General features: G+C 42.6%; 2 protein-coding genes across 2 annotated transcripts in view; one reads left to right on the forward strand and one right to left on the reverse strand.

The window, feature by feature from the left end:
* The window catches only part of rpl17 (ribosomal protein L17), a 324,928-nt gene that overhangs the window by 58,613 nt on the left and 251,666 nt on the right, over positions 1–14,649 (forward strand). The gene's annotated exons all lie outside the window — the stretch shown is intronic.
* Positions 1–14,649, reverse strand: part of LOC140538843 (transmembrane protein 132C) — a 177,311-nt gene that overhangs the window by 39,267 nt on the left and 123,395 nt on the right. The window contains exon 4 of the mRNA XM_072661352.1: positions 6,490–6,676. Within this exon, the coding sequence (XP_072517453.1) occupies positions 6,490–6,676 (187 nt within the window). The remainder of the gene's footprint in view (positions 1–6,489; positions 6,677–14,649) is intronic.

Below are 14,649 nucleotides of genomic sequence, written 5' to 3' on the forward strand. Positions count from 1 at the left end.
ACAATGCCACCGTCCTGTGACAGTGATGCCTTCCTCCCAGATGCCCTGAACGACTTTTATGCACGGTTTGAGGCACAGAACAACACGTTGGTGAGAAAGACCACACCCAAGCCGGACGAGCAGGTGTTGTGCCTGACTGCAGTGGACGTGAGGAAAACTCTGCGCAGAGTCAACCCACGAAAAGCTGCAGGACCAGACAACATCCCCGGCAGAGTGCTCAGAGAGTGTGCAGACCAGCTGACAGATGTTCTCACGGACATCTTCAACGTCTCCCTGCGCAGCTCCACTGTCCCAACGTGCCTCAAGACCACCACCATCGTCCCCGTGCCGAAGAAGTCCACGGTGTCCTGCCTCAATGACTACCGTCCCGTAGCTCTCACGCCCATCATCATGAAGTGCTTCGAGAGGTTAGTCATGAGGAACATCAAGAACCAACTGCCCTCTTCATTGGACCCTCTGCAATTTGCATATCGTCCCAACCGCTCCACGGACGATGCCATCACCACCACCCTTCATCTCTCCCTTACCCACCTGGAGAAGAAGGACACCTACGTCAGAATGCTGTTCATAGACTTCAGTTCAGCATTCAACACCATCATCCCACAGAACCTCACGAGGAAGTTAAGCCTGCTGGGCCTCAACACCCCCCTCTGCAACTGGATCCTGGACTTCCTGACAGGAAGGCCCCAGTTAGTCCGGTTCGGGGACAGCAGCTCCAGCACCATCACCATGAACACTGGGGCACCTCAGGGCAGTGTACTGAGTCCTCTGCTGTTCACCCTGCTGACTCATGACTGTGTTGCGAAACACAGTTCTAACAGCATCATAAAGTTCGCAGATGATACAACTGTGCTGGGTCTCATCAGCAAAGGCGACGAGTCAGCATACAGAGAGGAGGTGCAGCAGCTGACAGACTGGTGTACAGTCAACAACCTTCACTGGAATGTAGAGAAGACCAAGGAAATGGTTGTTGACTTCAGGAAATCAAGACCGGACCACTCTCCGCTTAACATCAACGGCTCCTCTGTGGAGATCGTTAAGAGCACCAAGTTCCTTGGTGTCCACCTAGCGGAGAACCTCACCTGGTCCCTGAACACCAGCTCTACAGCCAAGAAAGCCCAACAGCATCTCTACTTCCTCCGGAAGCTGAGAAAGGCCCGTCTCCCTCCACCCATCCTCACCCTCTTCTATAGGGGAACCATAGAGAGCATCCTAAGCAGCTGCATCACTGCCTGGTTTGGGACCTGCACAGCCTCTGACCGCAAGTCCCTCCAACGCATTGTGAGGACAGCTGAGAAGATCATCGGAGTCTCTCTCCCCTCCGTCATGGACATTTACACCACCCGCTGCATCCGCAAAGCAACCAGCATTGTGGATGACTCCACCCACCCTTCACACAGTCTGTTCTCCCTCCTGCCATCAGGAAGAAGGTACCGCAGCATCCGGTCCAACACGACCAGACTCTGCAACAGCTTCTTCCCCCAAGCCATCAGACTCCTCAACACAACTCAACTCCTGAACTGATATCTTACACTCTCCCTCTCTCTCTCTCTCTCTCTCTCTCTCTCCCTCTCTCTCTCTTTCCAACCATTTATCCCAGATAACATGGGAAGCATTTTTTGCACAAGCATTTGCACTGACAACTTTACTACCTCACTGGACTCTATTTATCGCACATTGCACAACTTGCACACTACAGTCATTATTTATTATCCTCTGTCTGTACTGTGTTGTCTGTCCGCACTTGTTTGTTTGTGTTGCACTTGTGTCTTGTATGCACTGTCTATGTTGCACCATGGTCCGGGAGGAACGTTGTTTCGTTTCACTGTGTACTCTGTATGTAGTTGAAATGACAATAAACCCACTTGACTTGACTTGACTTGACTTGAAAATCATTTCTTCTGAAATCAAGGGTCGGGGGAAAAAAGTGTATCCAGCTTTTTATGGAGTAACCGTTTCTTCTGTCCGGGGAAGGCTTTCTACTAGATTTTGGGGCATTGCTGTGGGGATTTGATCGTATTCAGCAACAAGAGAGTTAGTGAGGCCAGGATGATTACCATCCTACCTCATACCCAACTCCCCCAGCTGAATTATTGGGGGCCTTATACCCCTGTAGCTCACACCTGGTATTAGGCGTGGTGCCAATAGGTTTATGTTTATGTATAGATTTATGTAGGAGTCCTATTCTATTGGCAGTACTTCTCTACTGGGACTAGACAAGCTGTGTGTGTGTGTCTGCATGCATTTGCACATCTGCTTCAGCAATGGCTGCAACTTAAAGTAGCTGTATGCATTCATTACAAGGGATGTCCACAAACATTTGGACATGTAGTTCTTGAGTGTTACCACTAGTTTGCAACTTGAAGTAAATATCCATGAAGGCAAATTCTCAGTCAGATTTTTTTGCAGCATCTTATGGCCTTATGGGTTTTGTCCATTTCCAGTTGAAAATGTCTGGCAACCCAAATGTGTGTACATTCTTAGTGAATATGTCACAGCAGCCAGTTTCTCTCCCTCTCTCTCGGGCCGGCTGCTAAAGCACATGGGCAAAAAGGCAGTGCTCGTTTTTACCGGGTTGCTTCATCATCCTGCCCCCTCATTAGTGCTGCGGACTTTAGCCGGGTGTGGTTTAATGGATTGGGTCAGAGCACTTCAGCTGCTCTCGCCAGGCCAGTGTGAGCACAAAGTCTAATAGCGCTGGTCGGTAGGCCTGTATGCTGAGAGATGAGTCTGCAGTGGCTGTCGGCTCTAATGAGAGCGCAGAGACAGGTGCCACCGAGAAAAAGGAGACAAAAAAGCGGACCATAATTCAGAAACGGCATCCAGGAGCGCAGATTGGAGTCGCTGGCTTTTGTTATCATGTGCCATTGTTTGCTCGGGCGCCAGCGTGTCCGGATCTCGCAGGGGAGCGAGTCCATTTGCCTGCGGTGATTGAGGCTGGCCACAGCCTCTGACAGAAGCTTAACGAGGACATGATCAACTTTAACAAGGTGCAGTGGCAGTGCCAGTGGCATGGGTAAAGTAACAGACTGCCAAAGGCTCGCTTCTGCCACTAAACAAAAAAAAAAAGAAAAGAAAGAAAGTGTGTGTGTGTGTCTGTGAGTGCTGTCAGTGCTGTTTCCTTCTTCTTGCTGTCGGAGACCCTTATCGTTACATACGCAGTGAAGAGTAATTCATACGAGCTGTATGTGAGTCAGACGGAAATAAATCATGACAGAGGGACGAGAGCTAGTGAAGCATGTTTTCCTGCGTGTGTGTATGTATGTGTGTGCGTGCGTGTGTGTATGTATGTGTGTGCGTGTGTGTGTGTGTGTGTGTGTGTGCTTATATGCATGTGTGGATATTTGTCTGGCTAATATGACAGAGAGAGACTAAAGTGCAGAGAGAAAGAGGGAATCGAGGATAAGGGATAGAGTAAGAGAGAAAGATTGAGGGATACGGTATGTACGCGATACAGAAGGAGAGAGGAAAAGAAAGTGAGATGTCCAAATGTTTGTGGACACTTTTTCTAATGAATTCCATTTAGCCACTTTAAGTTACAGCCGTAGCTGACACAGATATGCAAATGGAGTTTGGGATGGGGTGGGATGGTGATCATCCAACATCCTGACCTGACTTACACTCTTGCTGTGTATCCTCACAGCAGAGCTCTGAAATCTAAAACTAGTTTTTTTTGGACCTGTGATTTTAGAGAAAATAATGAATGGTGTCCCAACACCTTTGTCTGTGAGAGAGAGAGGAAATATGTGAGGGGGAGAGAGAGAGATACAATATGTGTGAGGCGGAGAGAGAGAGAAAGAGAAAGAGAGAGAGACTGAAGGTTCCTTCAGTTCTTAAAAGGTTCTTCACACTCACACATCTCTATTAAAAATATGGTTATTTATGCTTCCAAAGGTGGTTCTTCTATGGCAGCGCACAAAGAACTGAATGTTCACTTGGAGGAACAGAGAGAGAGAGTGAGAGAGAGAAATAAAGACTGGTGTGCGTCCAGATCTACGCTCGATTGGTTATTCGATTAGCAGACGCCAGATCGGGGACTAGCCTCTGGCTGACAGGAAAAAATGAAACCGGTGCAAACGGAACTCCTACTGACCTTTTAAACAGCAAGCCGATGCAAAGATGCGTACTGCACCTCCTGCACGGCCCTTCTCTATCCACTCTGCTCTCTTTCACTGCTGTCTGTAATGCAGGTAAACTCCCACAGTAGTGGCGCGTCGTCCATTAGTGAACACAGACGCAGACGTGGTGTCATATCAGGAACGAGAAGCCGTGGAATAAATCCGCACCACCTCATTCCATTTAGCTTTCTGACGTCACTTACAGATTCCTCCTATTTTAAGGAGATTACTCTTGGCCTCGGTTCAGTTGCCTTCTCAATCAACAGAAGGACCTCATGCTCTATTAGCCAAATTAGAGCTAATTAAAATGTGCACACGCAGGAGTTTGCGTGACCGTTGCTTCAGCAGATACGCTTCATTCGCCCCACCCCCTTTCTGCCACACAACAGCTCCACAACAATGCATCAAGAATCAATGAAAGTAATAAGAATATCATGAGAAGAAGATTCAAGCAGTGGATCTGACGAGTTCTGAGAACAAAAGAGCTGAAGAAAGACGTGAAAGAGGAGCTGAGCTGATCAATAATGTGTCTGAGTGTTTGGACACAGAGAGAATTGAACTCATACTCATTCAGTGTGTGTGTGTGTGTGTTTTCAGCACTTTGTGAGAATCTTCATGATGAAGATGGATTAATGAACTTTTGGGTGTCCACTATTATGTAACTATGGCAGATATTGCCAAAATGGCTTATTTTTTATGAGATGTGAGCTGTGTTTCGGGTAAAGGCCCCAAGGTCCTGCTTGCAGGCCCTGATGCAGTTGAGACTGGTGTTGCAATGATGCAAGTTTGCTCTTCTCCCAGCAGTGAAGGCCAGTGGTGGTGGAGTTGAGACTTCCAGCACATAGATCCTGAAAGGTCGGTTTGGAGGTCTCCTCTTTATCGTGCAGATCTTCATCCATGAGTTACATATCAAGGGTTTAACTGCCTGAATGAATGCCTGTTACGTTTGCAGTGAAGGAGTTTTATCTTTACATGTTCACAACCTGAATGTCTACAGTATATTGCTGGGTACCGGGCCAAGATACAGGAATCAGCCATAACATTAATACCACTTCCTTTATTTCTACACGCACTGTCCATTTTATAACCAGCACTGACCAAATAGGAGCACTTTATATAGATCTGCTTCTCTGCACACTCTGTTAACCTCCTTTCACCCTTTCCTTTATGGTCAGGACCCCACAGGACCACCGCAAAGCATGTTTTGTTTGGGTGGTGGATTGTTTTCAGCACTCTCAGGTGGAAATATGTGTAAATTGTGACCTTCCGTGGTGGCTTAAAGTGCAAATTCCACTTTCTGACTGTAGGAGCAAGAAATGCCAACTCTCTATAATGCTGCTTTAAGGCCTCTGTATATTTTGAGCAAAAATAGATTTGTACAAATTTCCCAAAGTCAAACCCACCTTCAAGAACATACAAGCTAGTTTACTGTCTAGCTGTATTTGAACCTGTGCCTATTCACTATACCCTACATGGCCGATTTTGGACACCTTGTTATGTGAGTGAGCTCACTGCTATGTGACAGCAGATTGCGTCACATAAACAATCTGACCTTCGGCCTTCCTCAGAGAAGCCACACACAAATCTTAAGTCTGTTTATGTGTACATTGCTTGTACACTATATATTATGGTGCATTGTGGGATTGTTACATTGCACTGAAGATTTGGCACCACGTTTTCGGACACTGCTACAAAATGAGGGAACCCTAAAGTAGTGCACTATGTAGGTAATAGGGCACAGTTTTGGACACAGCTACAGTGATTTAGTTTTGGCTAACGCAAATGGGTGCTACAGAACAGCAGGTGGCGCTGTGACATTTTATAGTCATTTCATAGTCATAACTTCTAAAAGAGGTTTAGCGCCAATAAATCACATGCTTTGTCATGTGGCGTGTTTGTGAACGAAGACCTGCGACATCCGAGGGAGTTCGTTTTCTCCACAATTTTGTCATTGTCTCCGAAAGTAGTATTCTGATGCTTTTAGATGGTTTAGATGGTTAGTTTTGTAAATACTAACCCATATAAATTATGAAATTGACAATCCAAGTCTGGTGTTTGTTAGCAATGTTAGCCTAGCATGTCCTGTAGTAATCTAAAGTAGCACACCTAAGATATGAAGCATGTCTTAGCTGAGTGACTGCATCCGAGGTTGTTGTTATTTGTTTTTTTTGTCTAACTATTCCTTTAACTGTACTGTGACCACAAGAATTTGAACTGTAATGCAATACAAAGCACTGTTTACTGAGGCTAAGATTGGGATTTGGCTTGGGTGCAGCATTACACAAAAACTAACATGGGTAGATTTGCTTGTTGCAACAACTAAGGGCTCTAGAGCAGACACACAAACACAAAGTGCTGGAACTAAGCTCACCATGGACAGTGGTACGATGCCCCCCAGGTCATGAGGTGCCAGGCGGATGAGTGTGTGGATCTCCTCAGAAAGCGTCCGGGTGATGGGGTACTCCACCTGCCAGGTGACCGATCGAGTGCCCAAAGGGTCCAGCAGGCCATTCACCTCCAAATCCACTTGCAGAACTTTCTGGAAGCCTACGTCCATCCTGAAAGAGGGGGGATATATATATAAATTGTCACCTCATGCATTATGTGATTTTGTGTGAGTTTGAAAGTGTGTGTGTGTATGTGATTTATATCTGATCTTTTCCTTAAAGTGCAAATGACAGAAAATCTCATCTAATCAGATCTTTTGCATTCCAATTTGGAGCACTTTCATTTTTAAAATAGAGTCATTTCAGAGACTGATTATATGCTGATAGCGAATCTAAACACAATGACGTGATCAGTATTAAATCAAATCTGATTTAGGATTTTAATCTGCCTTTTAAACTCAGCCAGAGAAACTTTAGTGAGTCAGATAAGAGACCTTAGATTTGTGTTTTTCATCATTTTGACAGCTACACTACCATCACCCAATTCCCTTATAGCTATACTGGAGTGTGTGTGTATATATATATATATAGTGTGTGTGTATACATGTGCCCCACGCTCAGGTCAGGAGCAATATATGTTCACTCCCATTATTCCAGCTCCATAAAAAAAAACCCACATCCCAGAAGCAACAGCAAGAAAAGCAATTTAGCTTTGTTCCAGTGCCACAGAGCTCTTCTCAGAAAAGATTTCCAAAGCAGAGCGAAACATTTTCCATGGTGATTGTAATGCAAACAAAGCAGAAAAACAATGAATAAAACCAAACTCATTCCATTTGCAGAGGCTCCAGTTTGATCAGCCCCGGTGCTTTCCACACCACAACACTTAGTTAAAACAAAATCACATATGAAATATTCAGAATAACAAACGAACCTGGAATATTGAATTGCAATTCACACCCGGCATCACAAGAAGGGGTCTTTTTTTTTATACACCGCTGAAGTTCAATCTCTGCCGCCCTGCCAGCGTAGCTTCCTTTTTCAACCTTTGTCCTCGAATGTCCCCCAGACAGAGACACACACACACACAGTCTCTGTAGTTGTACAGTAAGACAGTCTAGAGAAAAGTTTGTCACAAAAGTTCCTCAAAGAGAACAGTAGTCAGCTGTGTCTGAGCTTTGGGACAGCGCTGCCGACAGCAGCAGGCCGTCCGGAGGCGGCTTCGGCAGGTCTGTATTTGTAAAAGTAGATCCATGGTGGAGTTTGAGCAGGCATGATGGAATCTGGATTCGGATTCTGATTTTAAAGTGCTAAAAAAAGAGATTGGTTTTAAACCAGTTATTGTGGCACATATCATTTCATAGCAAAAATAAAAGAGTAGGGGCTCAGAGTGGTTCAGTGATGTATGGTGCTGACCCCAATTGGTCAGGCTCTTTCTGGGTGGGTAGATGGCACTCTCTCTCGTCATGAAAGTGATGTTGGCCCGGTACAACTGTATGTTAGCTGGTGCGTGTTGGCTGCCCAGCAAAAAATCTAAAAGTTGTAGTTAAACTGTGCATTAAAGCAGCAGTATGTAATTTTTTTTTTGGTAATTCAACAGATTATGACTATAATGGGAAGAACAGAGTCTCTCTCATTCTCACTCCAGGCTCGGCATGCTGTAACTTTGGTGAAGCAGACAGGATAACACTTGCAAGAACTGCATAACGCTGTGTAACCAGAGTGATGTTTGTGTCAAATCCTGTAATATTACTCTACCGCCTCAGTCCTCGTTCAGTCCTTCTTTCAATTCTGTCTCTCAATTTGTTCAGAAATGCATGTGTAAAGTGTGTTCTTTAGTGGTAGCTCAGAGGGCAAATTATACTTTCCAACTGTAGGGGGCGCCCAGGAGCAAAAAATACCTGTTCTTGCATAATGCTGCTTTAATGACTGACACTGATGTTAGAAATGGGGGTTGTCACATATCTAAATTCATTAAACATTCAGATTATTTTATAAACATGTTTCTTTGAATAGGGTGGAAAAGTTTGTGCATCCTTCCAATGTCATGAGGATACAAATACACTAGTAAAACCTAACCAACCACATAGAGTAACAAAGCACTAATGCAAACATCTGGGATACCCTAGCAACCACCTGAAATATCATAAAAATCACTGTAGCAACCATCTAGCAAGATCTTATCTACATCATATCAACTACTAAGGATACCATAGCAACCATCTAGCAACACCACATAAACCAGCAACAGCCTAACGACTGTCTGAAATTGGGAACCACTTTAGCTGTGCAACCAGTGAGTTTTCTGTAACAAAAGCACTTTTCTATTATTCTTAATTTATACTGTTTACTGAGTAGGGTCTTAATTTATTACATTTGATTATTAATTTTAGTTTATGATTTTTTTGTCATCAACTTTATAATTGCTATAGTTTCACTAATTATAAAGTTGGTGAGACAGCCAAGACAAAGCCAACTTAAACTGAAAACTGACTGAGTAGCTATTTTACTCCATTCTCCTCTTTACTTCCACAAAAGAGTGAAAGACCATCTATAAAAGAACAATACAAGAACAGGTCAGACTGAATAGCACGAGTTCATTTCACACTTTTCCATTCTGTCTGTGTCATATTCTTGACATAATGACATTTCCAACATTTCCTGCAGGTAAGGATCCTCAAGGGTGACGGAGACTGCTAATACAGTCAAAACCTGAAACGACCTGAACCCTTACAGAGAAATCTGACACGGTATCCAACACAGTAATCACACAGAACACTAAAACTACGCATTACCCTTAAAGGTGCAGAGTTATTACATTATCCTACTGTATTAGTCATGTTGAATTTCATCATACAACAAAACAGTAAATTACAGTATACTGATGCTTGACAATAACCACATTTATGACATTTAACTGAAGCTCTTATGCAGACCAACTTACATTTGAATCACACTCCAACAAACACCAATGGGTAAAAACTTGGACAACTCCTCAGTTACAACAATATTCTAATTAGAATGATAATAACAGACCTTTATTAATATATAATAACATTGAACATAAGGTTTAAGAAGATACTTAATCTAATAGCGTCTTAATCAACAATCATTTATTTAATTATTACTTCTGTATTAATAAAAGCTACTGTTTGAATTCCTAACTGATGCACACAATTAAAGCACTGCACATTCTTTTGATGAATGTTTTATTTCAGTGTACTACCCGATACAATACATGCTTAATAATCCATTATAAAGGCCATTAATAACTTTACAGTAGGGGTATAGTAAATACATAATATTTTAAGTTATCTAATTTATGTTTAATTACTAGGATAAAATGATTATGCCATGATCAACAAGCTATATTTAATGATTAGGTGTACATAATTCAGTATAATCCTGATCATTCATAGGTCACAAGGTAAATGATTAAATAATTAAATTATATTTATTAACAGATGTTAAACTTTTAGCTATAAAGTTAGATGATTGTGTGATTAGCTGTTTAAACTATTAGCTCTTAGCTAAATTTAATGCTTAAGTTGTTGTTTAGAAAAGGCTGTTACTATAAAGTGTTGCCATAACTAATTTTTACAAAATTCAAACCAAATTCAAATATAATAATTCATGCTGAATTGCACTCTGCTTCCATGATTAAGGCCAAAGGTTGTGAGTTACTCTGTCTTTCATCTGAGAAAGCAAATAAAGCTTTGTCCACCAAGCGCAGCTTTCAGTGGCTCTTCTGGCCTTCAATCAGTACCAGTTTGAAACTGTGACGGTGCGGCAAGAGTCCAGCGGAACAGTGGTGGGTAAATAGCAGCCGCTTGCAAGAAATCCTCACGCACACACACACACACCCCTCCGGGCCAGCAGCATGGAGAGTGTTAGCTCATAAAGCTCTTTATGGCTGACATTTACAGTGAGGAGGCACATACTCCTTCTCACCATTCACCCTTATGGCACTCTTAGTGTGCCCAGAGTAGTTGAAGCTTGCTACAGGATTGTTTATTGATTCAAATGCAATGCCGGGGTGTGGCCAGTAGAGGGGGAAGTGCTTATTGAGGTTCTATGCTGATTGTGTCCAATGAAGAACATTTCTGACAGGCAATCAAAAGACTAATAGTTTAATCCTATTGAGTCAAAAGCTTTTCCTGCAAGACAACCTTAAGATTAGATTAAGGTTAAGATTAAGATTAGATTAACTAATTAACTAATAATTAACTAATTAATTAATTTAATCTGTAATAGTGTAAATAGTTTTTCATCTTTTACAGCATTAACAGACTTCACACCAGCTGTTGGAACATTGCTGTGAGGATCTGATTGCACTCAGTCTTAAGAGCATCTGCACTGTTTAATCTACTTATTCTTCTTCTTCTTCTTCTTCTTCTTATTATTATTATTATTATTATTATTATTATTATCATGATGCTTCATGAATATTGTTGCATTTAGTTGATATGTAATCAAATCAAATCAGATAAGATCAATATGAAGTCACACATTACCAGTGTTTTATTGTTACTGCTCAAATTGTTATTGAAAAAACAAACAAGGGTTATCCAACAAAAACAAAAGCAATTTTTATTGCACTGAAGAGACGACCATAAGGGGACTGCTGAAAGAAGCTATGATCAGGTGCAGCTGCTATAGACTGTTCCCTTCTGTTTTTTTAACTGAACATTTTAACCTGAAGTAGAGCCCAATTCATATTTCAGCAGTATCAGCAAAAACAATCTCAAATAACTACTCACATTTTATACCTGCGCCATCACAGAGAGTCAACTCCCAACAACAAGCTCTGCTACTGGGGTTACTGTGATTCCCCACCTCCAACTGCACCACAGCATTACAGCAGACAATTGTAGTCTGCGACCGATGACTGAATATTTCTTTTTAAGAAGAATTCCTGATTTACAGTGACATTTTAGGGGCAAAATAACCAGCTTTACAATTTTAATATAATTATTTTTGCCTAAAATTTAGTTTTAAAAAGTGTTTAAAAACTGATCAAGGAAGCATTGCTTGAAATTCTATTGATATTCTGTTACGCCAGATTGCAAAATAATTAAAGACTAATTAAAATGTCCAAATCTGACTGAAGGAAGCCAACACTGACATTTTATACTGATTTAATATTAGTTCAATATTAGTTTAGTATTATGTCCAAATGTTTGTGGACACAGAGCTTGTCTACTCCCTGTAGAGAAGCTCTGCTGGACTCTCTGAAATAGATAAATATTGTGTGCCTAATGCCAGCTGTGGACTAGAGGGGTATAAGCCCCCCCAGCATTGAGCTGTGAAGCAGTGGAACTGTTCTCTGAAATGATGGTTGGTGCTCCATCCAATACTTTTGGGATGAGTTGGGGAGTTGTAAATTTCCCCACTGCGGGACTAATAAAGGATTATCTTATCTTATCTTGGGATGAGGTGAAGGAGTTTAAGATCATCCAACCTTCTGACCTTCTGACTAATGCTCGTGTTGCTAAATGCAATCAAATTCTCCCAGCAATGCTCCAAAGTCTAGTAGAAAGCCTTCTCTGGCCAGTAAAGACAGTTACTCCAATAAAAGCAGGACAAGTGGAGTTATGATGACTACATTTTGAGAGAAGACCCACGTCTGAACTCCTCCTTCTGCTCCTCACAGCCCATATATACCCCTGCTTCTCAGTTTATATTCATACCCATGACTTGCCACACCAACAGGGGGGCCCGGCTTCATGCACAGGTCACAGGAAAGCCGACCTGGACTCGCAAAAGTCTTTAATACCCACGATTTCGGATGAAATGTGCAGGTGTCTCAAAACTTCTGTCCATCTAGTGTAGCTTGGAATAAAGATTTGACAGTCAGCCAGTAAAGCTAAAACTACTGGAGTATTCAAATTCTATATTCTCATCTGTCAGGCCTAATACTGACTGTAGCAGCTGAATTCACATATTAGAAGGGGTGTCTGGATACTTTTGGATACTTGCATGTTCTAAGGTGTTGAGACAAGATCAGTCTGCAGGTTGTCTGTTTGACTGCAGACTTGTGTTTTCCACATTCTGGCTCTGTGTCTGCTTCAGCTATGCGCCTCTGGGCATGAGGGCATCAGATTAGTGACACAAGTCCTCTGAAATGAAAAAAGCAACCAGAGAAAGAACAGTAAGAAAACTGCAGCTGTGTAAAAAAAATGCCAGAGTATGTGAAAATGGAGTTTTCTTCAAGAACGCCTTGGCGAGGGCTGCTTTTGAGTGTTTGAGAGTCGAGGTTGCTACTTGAGCCTTTATCTCTGGGATGAATGCAGTGCTGTATCAAAATCTGTCTCCGAAACACACTGCAAAGAAAAGACCAGAAGAGCCTTATTCACTGCAACACATTTGTGCGAACGTTTCGGCACACACTGTCGGGCTCAGAATTTATTTTTTTTTTTTTTTTGCTGAAACGCATAACTGTGATGATAAAGGACCTGGTGACAGAAGGAGGAGGAGGGGGATTAATATTTAAAGCAATGAGAATAGAGATCCATTATTTTTAAAAAAGAGAGACCCTAACAGAGGAATCTTTAAAGGCTCCTAAATGACTCCGTGCTGTTTCTTCCCTTTTTAGCCGATCAGGAAAGCTATGAAAGGGAGTAAAAACAGCGTGAGGACCAAAAAATGGCTAAAGTCGGGCGGGCGCTCAGTGTGGAGACTCCTGGGTGGATATTTTCATGCACGGCGGTGCTTTGCTTAGCAGTGACAACAATGATACATCAAAAGAATGGAATCAATTTGACTACAGAGCCACTGTGGCCGGCACCTCGCGGCTTGGGGAAATAAAAAGCCGGGGTGAAGCGGCGGCGGTAATGGCCACTGCCTCTGAGTAAAGCACTATGCTGTGAGGGAATTTCATTTCACTGTTAGAGGAGGAGGAAAAAAAAGCCAAAGCAGGAGGTTCCTGTGGCTTTTGTTGTAGGATCTCCCAGTCTTTTACCCTCACCTTCTGCCATGACCTTCTCCTTGCTCCGATCTCATCTTCTGCTTCCTTCCCTCACTGTCCTTCTCCTTTGTTTTCCACCTTCTCCGACTCTCACTCTTTCCCTGTTGCCTCTGTTCTTCTCTCTTTGCTCGCAACCCCTCTCTCTCCCTCTCTCTTTCTCTCTCCCTGTCTCTCTCTCTGAGGCTGTGCTGGGCACTCAGGACCCCCATGGTCAGAGCATGAAACTCAATCACAGAGCTGGCATGGGGGCCCTGACCCGCAGCTTGCTCTTTAAAGAACTGGAGCCGAAGCGCAGAGGGCCACAATAAAGCACCAGAGCAGGAGAGAGCTGTAGGAGGAAGGACTTGACACTTAGATGAAAATGGCTTAGCAGACAACACCACGCTGCTTACCAACACTCGGGTTTAATCGTCTTTAAATGACATGCTTTCATCATGACCTCCATATGAATTAGCCATAAATACCTACCACTCTTTAAGAACTTTTTGATGTTGTCACCGTAAAACCCTGTATCTCCAAATTGGCAATTTTACAGGAGAAGACAAAAACCTTAACTTTCAATGGACAACAATGTAAAACGATTTGATTCCAAGTCATTTTGGAGCGTTTCTATTGGTCCATCCAGCATAAAGGACAAGTCTCAGATTCAACTTATGTCAAAAAGTGAAAAACGAAAGAAAAAAAGAAACTATATGTAAATATTCTGGATGCTAAAAATCTTATTATTGGTGTGTGTGTGTGTGTGTGTGTGTGTGTGTGTGTGCGTGCGCCAAAGCGATTTTCCACGTGTTTCAGAGCAAGACTGTGTAAGCATGTGTTTATTGATCAGTTATGGTATCTTCAGAAAAACAAGCTCCCACATACTCTATACACTGTTTTTCCTGCCTATTGCTTCATGTAATCCATAAATCCACAACTGTTCTGAGACTTCCTTGGCTAGCATACATATGTGACAGGTCCAGCCATGCAGAGCGTACGGGTCCTGCTCATCAGGCCTATGTAGGCGGAGGTCAGAAAGAGGACACACAAAAACACACATTTCTGGACCCCAGACACTAAGCCAACTTGCTGTAATATGGATTAGCCTACATGGTTTTCACTGCAGATCCACAGAATAAATTATCTCGTAGTTTGACGCCTCTGAAAGTGCACTGTTGGCAATATCTAACAGTAATCACTC

Source organism: Salminus brasiliensis, chromosome 18 (genome assembly GCF_030463535.1).
Source record: "Salminus brasiliensis chromosome 18, fSalBra1.hap2, whole genome shotgun sequence".
NCBI classification, from domain to species: Eukaryota; Metazoa; Chordata; class Actinopteri; order Characiformes; family Bryconidae; genus Salminus; species Salminus brasiliensis.